The 8,306-nt window shown below is 39.3% G+C and overlaps 1 protein-coding gene across 2 annotated transcripts in view; it reads right to left on the bottom strand.

The window, feature by feature from the left end:
• The window catches only part of FAM114A1 (family with sequence similarity 114, member A1), a 53,789-nt gene extending 47,187 nt beyond the window's left edge, over nucleotides 1–6,602 (bottom strand). For both annotated transcript variants that reach the window (XM_005877437.2, XM_005877438.2), the window contains exon 1: nucleotides 6,260–6,602. In XM_005877437.2, coding sequence (XP_005877499.1) covers nucleotides 6,260–6,598 — 339 coding nt within the window. In that variant the 5' untranslated portion in view covers nucleotides 6,599–6,602. The remainder of the gene's footprint in view (nucleotides 1–6,259) is intronic.
• Nucleotides 6,603–8,306: the final 1,704 nt, after the last annotated feature.

The following is an 8,306-nucleotide window of genomic DNA, read 5'->3' as shown; positions in this document are numbered from 1 at the left end:
ATGTTTCTCTCTCATCGATGTTTCTAACTCTCTATCTCTCTCCCTTCCTCTCTGTAAAAAATCAATAAAATATATTTGAAAAAAAAAAAAAAAGAATCAGGTACTGTGTATAACATGTGTCTAGGGATGTGCATGATGAGAGCTACCCTTTTTAGGTTTTGTAACTCATGACATAGCTTCTCTAAAAGAGGACTCAGTGTGACATTTGGGAAGCATGGGAATTGCTCTGGATGCCTATAGCTCTGTCAAAATATTGGCTGGAAAATGGCTTCAGTTATTTCCAGGTAATTTTCTTCCTTGGTGAGTATGGATCATCTAGCTCTGGGAAGACTTAAAATTAATATAGAAAGGTTGAAAGCATCAAAGTCAGGCTATTAATATTTATGTGCATATTTGGTCTTTTCTGTACTACTAAGGTTTAAGGAATTTGACCGATTAGATCAGGGGTCCTCAAACTTTTTAAACAGGGGGCCAGTTCACTGTCCCTCAGACTGTTGGAGGGCCGGACTATAGTTTAAAAAAAAACTATGAACAAATTCCTATGCACACTGCACATATCTTATTTTGAAGTAAAAAAACAAAACGGGAACAAATACAATATTTGTATTTGCATGTGGTCCGCGGGCTGTAGTTTGAGGACCCCTGGATTAGATCATCAATTTTTGAAAACCAATTAAAATGAATAATTGAATTATCAGACTTCTGATTTTAAGTTGAAATCTTCCTAAAATTATGCATATTATTATAATACCTAAGAGGTCTTTAGGTCCGCTCTCTAAACTTAATTTAATATATTTGTAACAATTCTTAAGCACTCAGCAAGGTTTTGTTTAAGTAGATAAATGAGGTACTTAAAAAGGAAATAGAACATATTAAATGTATATATGCTGTTTTAAAATATTTAAATATGTTTAAGTTGGTAAAAAGGACCAAGCATTAATCAAAAACCCTTTAAAGTGATTGTTCATTTTGCTAGATTTCTAAATAAAAATTTGTGAGATGAATATAAAGCCTAGGGAGAAGTGAAATTTCGAATTTGTGACCGTAATAAATTGAACACTAATTACTTAACCCAAATTAAAAGTCTGTGTAGTCCTTTTTATGCATAAAAACACACTGGCTTACACCAGTGTGTTCTATTATCTGAACCTCTATTAACATTTGATGATTTGCTAATTAGCATACTGAGGTGCAGAAAGGGGTTTTAACTGGTAAACATGGTGGAATGTTAACTAGCATTCTGAATATCTGAAAGGAGCTCTAGATGATGAAATTAAAAGTATTTGAGGTTTGTAGATGATTAAATATATTTTAAAGCTTCTTCCTACCTTTACATGAACAGGATAGAAGAAAGGAGGTTGCCCTATGCTAAATGGTTTTCTATCCAGCTCTGAACTCTGGGGAATTCTGGTTTATTGATGTCAACGATGAGGGGAAAAACCTGCCTCTAGAATTCTAGGCATTTGCCTTGAGTGAACCTTTCACTCAGGCTGGTGGTCAGAGCCCGTAAAGGGACAGAACAAAAGGATGTTCTCAAGCCTACAAAAGAAACAGTTTTTATAAACTGTTTTTAACTTTCTTGTTAATTGATGTTTAATTTAAAACTGTTAGTGTGGTACAATGTGATTTGAGATTTGATTTCACTTATTGACTGTGATGGCGAGATTGTGGAGAGAAGAGGTAATTCTCAATATCTCAACTTCTTTGTTGTCTATCACATGTCCCATAGCATGTTCAATACTGAACTCCCCATCTTCTCAATCTCACCCCACCCCCCAACTACCTCTTCCTATGTCCCAAATACTGGTCCACAGACTGCAAGAGTATCATCTGGGGAAATGTATTAAAAATAGAGTCTTGGCTTCCACTGTGATCTGTTGAATAAGAATCTCTCAGGGTAGAGCCCAGAAATCTGAATTTTAAACAAATTTCCCAGGTGATTCCAATACACCACTAGATTTAGGAAGCATTGCCCTATATGACCAAATGGCACCAGCATCTGAGTGTCATCGTGTAGATCAGGCTTAAAAGGGGAAATACTCAAACAGAATTGGAGCAAACTCTACTCATTGAAGAGGCAAAAATCTGTTATCAGCATGTCTTGGCCTATGTTCTCTCTTCTTTGTCTCCTTCAACAGCAATTTTCTGACTTAAACATTCTGCTTTTCCTTTGTAGGGAAAGAACTATCTGGTGGTAGTCTATGTTTTCCTTGGAGAGTACTTTCTGGATTCTTTACCTTCATAATTAGCCTTATGCATTGGTGTTGAGCAGTAGGGATGGCATTCTTCACTCTGGGTCACATTTCTTGGTGTTAAGAATTTAGGGACATTTGATATAGATAGGATCTTTTTGGGGGCGATGGACTAGTATATAATAAGGTCCTACAAGATCTCTGGGAATAAATGTCACTCCTGATTAGCATCGAAGACAACCATCTCTGAACTGAGGCTGAAAACTTTCCTGACTCCTTAAAACTGATTTAAGTGTTCCATCTCATGCTTCCCTCGTGCCTGTCCTATCTAGCACTATAGGACATGCTGTAATTGCTTTATACCACACTGCCTTTATACCCCCCCTAGACTGTAGGCATCCTGAAGATAGTTTCACCACTCAGATTCCTGGGCATGATACATGGTGTCATGGGACTGATAGAGGCCTTGGAGTATCTAGTCCAACATGTCTCATGGACGCTGTAGAGTGGATTCCTGCAGGAAGTGCCAAGTCAATGGCTTCTAGTCTGTACATAAGAATGGATGAGAAAGAGAAGGAGCACCAAAGATGAGATAGCTTCTGTGAGAGCATAAGCTGTGAATGGTGTGATCCTTCAAAGCAGAGGTGCTAGCTGAGCAGCTGGCAGAACTACTGGCTTCTTCCTCTTTTCTAGGCCCCTCCTGGTCACACCACCCTCCCTGCTGAGTTATGGCCACCCTGCTGACTCAGGCAAAGGTGAAGCTAATGATGCTAAGGATTTTAAGGGACCTCATACACAAAGTAACTGCAGATACAAGCCACTTAGAGAAAGATATACACATTTAAGCACATCATTACAAAATGCAGTGTGTCCTAGAAGATATTGGTTTATAATACTGTCTCATAGGCTATTCTATCAGGTTGTTGTTTTTTTAGCAGACATTTTTTCCATAGAAGGTTTTAAAATAGGGTGATGAGATGCTTTTAGGCTCAGCTATACCTGGGATCAAATAGGCTTTTGAATTTGGCTGTTTTTCTATAGGACCTGCCATTCCTCGGGGGCCTGTGTTCACGATCCAAACAGTCAACTTGTAAATAAACTTATGATGCAAGATTTTTTGTAGAGTTCATCCTCTTGTGGATCAGAAAAACATTTGTTTTCTTTCTCTCACTCATTTGTGTAATATAATGAACAAAATAAACTGATGAACAAAAATAGATCCAGAGAAAAGAAGCAGACTTGTATGCATGCATATAAGCCTAACCAATGGACACAGACACCAGGGGGGTGAGGGGATGAGGGGCAGGGGACAATGGGGCGATAAGGACACATGTAATACCTTAATCAATAAAGAAAAAATAAAATAAAATAAGTGAAGGGAGTTAAGTAAAAAATAAAATAAAAATAAAGCAAAAAAAACAAACACCCACCCCCCCAAAAAAATCCCACAGTTGTTTTCATCACTGTGAGAGGACTTCCTATAAGTGTCCAACAAAGAGCAAATAAAATAGAACAAATGAACAATGCTTGAAGATGACTCACAAAACTGACTTCTTATATTAACTTAAAAGAATAGGTTACCAAAAGAGATAGTAGAATCCTTTTTTCTGGTAATCCTTAAAAAAAAGATTAAATTTGCAACTACCTAGAAGAGTTTAAACATGACCCGGGTGAAAGGGATACCCTTTCCAACCAGCCCTATCAGCTTTCTGCCTTTCTTAGAACAAACATACCCACAGGTGTGCCTCCCACAGCTTGGTTCTTACCCGAGCTCCTGAGGGCAATGCCACGTATACATCCAGAGCCACGGTCCCAACTCTGTGGCCAATATTTGCACTTCCATCCAAATACTCATGTGATAGTTCATTACGAGGAAATGCTCACCTTTAACAAAGTCCTTGAAAGCTAACAGTGTTGTGCAGATGCAGGAGGGAGGCATCTAGCTGCCTATTGGCTCATTCTTGCAGCATCAAGGAAATTTATAAAGTGCTTTCAAAAGCAGGATCCATTCAATTTGCTCAAAAAATTTAAGAAGGCAGATGTATAGGAGCATACTGACTTTTTATTGTGCTATCTTTATTAACAATCGTATAATTATTAGAAGTCAGAAACTGAATGAATAACCTAGGCAACAGGAACATATATTTTGATTAGGTAGAACTTATGTAGTTTCTTTAAGTCATCTCAGGATGTTGTGGCTAAGATATATTTTCCTTAATCAACAAAGGTATTTATTAACAGTAGCACTTATAATAAAAATTAGGAACCAATGCTCCCCACAATAGAAAGATAGCGTGGGGGGAAAAGGGGTTCCAGAGTCAGGCATATAGGTATTTATAGGTAGAGGAGATATAAATACGTATCCTGTTGGTTCTGTTTCTCTGGAGAACCCACACTAGCACAGACCCCGGCATCAGTACTTTTTAAAGCTCCCCCATTGGTTGAAATGTTCAGCTAGGGTCACAGAACCTCTAGTCTGTGAGTTCTTAAGCCCTTATGGGGCCCAGGGTGAATTCAAAGGATCTGAGAACTCTCTGAACTCAGAAATGAAAGTGTGCATTTATGTTGACCATATCTGATCCAACTCCCAGCTGACATCCTTACAAGATAATTGTTAGGTTTTGTTTAAACATCTCGTCTTGGAAAACACCCTCCTCTCCGAGAAAGCCCGTCTCAGAACAGTTCTAAGGAAACTAAGAAGCTGATTTTCTAGGACTGGGTGAAAAGGTGAAGGGGTTGAGAAGTACAGATTGGTAGCTCCAGAATAGTCATGGGGATGTAAAGTACAGCCTAGAAAATATACTCAATAATATTGTAATAACTATGTTGGGTGCCAGGTGGGTACTGAAAATATCAGGGGGTGGGGTAGGGGGAGGAGCACTTTGTAAAGTGTATGATTGTCTAACCCACTACCCTGTACACCTGAAAGCAATACAAAATAATACTGAATGTGAACTGTAATTGAAAAAATCAAAACAGAAGTTGATTTTGAATAAAAGAATCATAAAACATTAGTCAGAAGGATGTCTTCATGTGCAAACTTTTCATTTTATAGAGGAAAAAAGTGAGGCACAGAGAAATTAGGTGTCTTGCCCAAATTAACAGACTTGATGACAGGTTGGAGGAGGAAAGCCCAAGCCCCCTGGCTCCCTGTTTAGTTCCCCTCCCACAGGGCGTGCAGCAGGGTCCCTTCGAGGAGATGATGTGAGTGACAGTGCAGGATGAGCAGGGCTGGGGCGTGGCTGAGGGAAGGCCCCCATCCCCCCATCCTGTACCATCACTCTGGAAGGGAGGATTGGAGGGGAGCAGCCCACCTCCTCCTTTCATGCTGGGTGCCTCCCACCCCCACCAGTCCCCACACGGATGGAGATGGAGATACCAACAAAACCCAGCTCCATGGTTGTGTTGATGTGTCACAAGGTAGCAAATGGGAGACAGTGGTCTATCTTTTCCCCACAAAGAGACAGATGCAGGTGCTGAAGGAAAGGGGCAGGGAACATGCCTGCCTCTGGTCCCCTGGAAGGTGGAAGGTGTAGGATGATAAAATAGTGGTCTGCATGTCTAAGATCATCCTAGTGGATTTGTAAATGTGCATTAAAATTTAAGTTCTATTAAAGAACATTGACTCGTTTAGGGTGAAATCAGGCTCCTTAATAATTTGGACTCATTATGTTCAATATTACAATATTTTCCATTTTACTACTGCATAGCTTAGTATCTTACTGGGTTGTTTAAAATCTCTATGCCTGGTTGCCTTGTCTACAAATTGAGGTTAATACTATCTACCTTAGAGCCGCAAACAACTTTTGTATGGAGTGAATTACATAACATATAAAGTGGCTAGCAGAGTGCCCAGCACACAGGATGTATCCAATTATTAGTGGCTGTTATTATTATTAACACAATTATCAAAATGCAAATATTATAATGACCAGCTATGCTCATGAGGTTACATCATAGTATATTCTGAATCCCAACCCCCACCCACAGAGCTTGGCACAAATCTATGCCCATGGTAGGTATCAGTAAGAATTTAGGTTGAACTAAATCGAATGAACCACTCCTACCGGATTATTCTGTTCTTTCAGGGGTATTTCAGGTCCAAGTTCTGCCTCAAGGCTGATGGCATCAATGCATTGGGCAAGCACCTCCTCGGTCACTTCTCCATTGGGGGGCGGATCCATGGCACTGGTGTCTTTGGGCTGGTCAGTGTCAGCAATCTCCTCAACCTGAACCGCTGCATTTTCATGCGCATCTCCTCTGGGGTCAGCCAGCGTTGGCTCATTTGAAATCATAGCTGAATCACAGTGCACCTCTGCATCTTTGGGTAAAGAATCACTATTGGGCATCTCGGTAATTTCTGCTTTGTCTCCAGGGGCTACAGTGTCACCAGCATCATCAGACATCTTATTATCTGCCAACATAATTACAAACAAAAACTTTCTGTTTTAATCTGAATTGTTGAACTTTAATTCAAAGCCCTGAATGATTAAATTAAGTCTGCTGGGGTAAATCAATAATAAACTTTATGTAACCTTGGGGTGGACTGAATAAATATCCCAAAGATATCCTAATTCCTGGAATCTGTGAATATTATCTTATATGGCAAAAGGGACTTTGCAGATGTGATCAAATTAAGGATCTTAAAATGGGGAGATTATCTTGGATTATCTGGGTGGGTCCTAAATGAAATCCTAAGTATCCTTAGTAGAGAGAGGCAGAGGGAGATTTGACTATCAAGAGGAAAAGGTGGTGTGCTGACAGAAGCACAGATTGGAGTGATGCACTTTGAAGACAAAGGAGGGGGCCATAAGCCAAGGAATACAGGTGACTCCTAGAAGCTGAAAAAGTCAAGGAAACCCTTCTCCTCTCAGAGACTCTAGAAGAAACCAGCCCTACCAACACTTTGACATTAGCCCAGTGAAACTCATTTTAGACTTCTGACCTCCAGAACTGTAAGAGAATACATTTGTGTTGTTATAAGCCACTAGGTTGTAATTTGTTACAGCAGCAATAGGAAACTAATAAAACCTACAGTGCTATCTTTAACCTTTCATGGATCTCTTGCTTGCTTTGCACCGATATGCATATGGTAACTAGAAGTATTATTTGAATCTGTGAAATTATTTATGTAGTAAGACTTGGTTAATTATATTTGTTGCAATGAGAATTAGCATAGAAAATACCTAAGAGCTTATTAAAAAATACGTGACATTGAGCTCAGCCATGTCATCAGAGATTCACATTGAGAAAGAGACATACATGCACATAAGTATGCTTTGTTGGGTACCAGCTGGTGAAGGCCTGTGCTCTGTTTGAATAATAATTTAAACAGGGATGCATGAGGATAAAATGGGAAGCAAAGAAGTGGTGTATTAAGCCAAAGAGGAATGTAGCCATTACAAAACAACCTGAGAAGCAGAAAACTCATTCTCATGTAGATATCATGTAGAACCTCGCTGTTCAATACAACTTTCTCTGATGATGAAAGTGTTTTATATCTGCACCATCCAGTGTGGTAGCTAATAGCCACATGTGGCTACTGAGCATGTAAAATCTGGGTACTGCCATATTAAAAATGTTAATTTTATTTAATTCATTTTATTAAATACATTTTAAATTTTATTTCATTTTAAATAATTAAAATTTTAATTTTACATAGGCCTATATGGCTAGTGGCTACCTTATTGGATAGCACAGATCTAGAAAGTAGGTTCAAAATGATAATTTTTTTTGGATAAAACGAAGACAGTGTTCTCACTACACAAGAAGCCAAGTCTCAGGCAAATCAATGGGTATTTTTGTTGACCATGGTGTTTACCAATTGGTCAAATCTCAGGTTGCTGCTAAAACCATGGGATGTGAGAAGCTAGTTAACATACTGGCCACCTGGTGATGTAGACTTAGAAAGAACTCATATCCCCAACCCTCATATCCCCTCAAAGAGCAGTAGTCTGGCTAATTCCTTTTCCTGCTACATTCTCCCCCTTGGTGAAGCACATGCCTTTCTGTTTATCACACCACTTGCATGTCGTGAATCTCAAATGTCTACCTCCAGTCCATGGAGACAGAAAGTAAATTAGTGGTTTCCAGAGGCTGAAGGGAGAGGGAATG

Source organism: Myotis brandtii, unplaced genomic scaffold, assembly GCF_000412655.1.
Source record: "Myotis brandtii unplaced genomic scaffold, ASM41265v1 scaffold520, whole genome shotgun sequence".
NCBI classification, from domain to species: Eukaryota; Metazoa; Chordata; class Mammalia; order Chiroptera; family Vespertilionidae; genus Myotis; species Myotis brandtii.
This window is presented reverse-complemented; position numbering and strand designations above follow the sequence as displayed.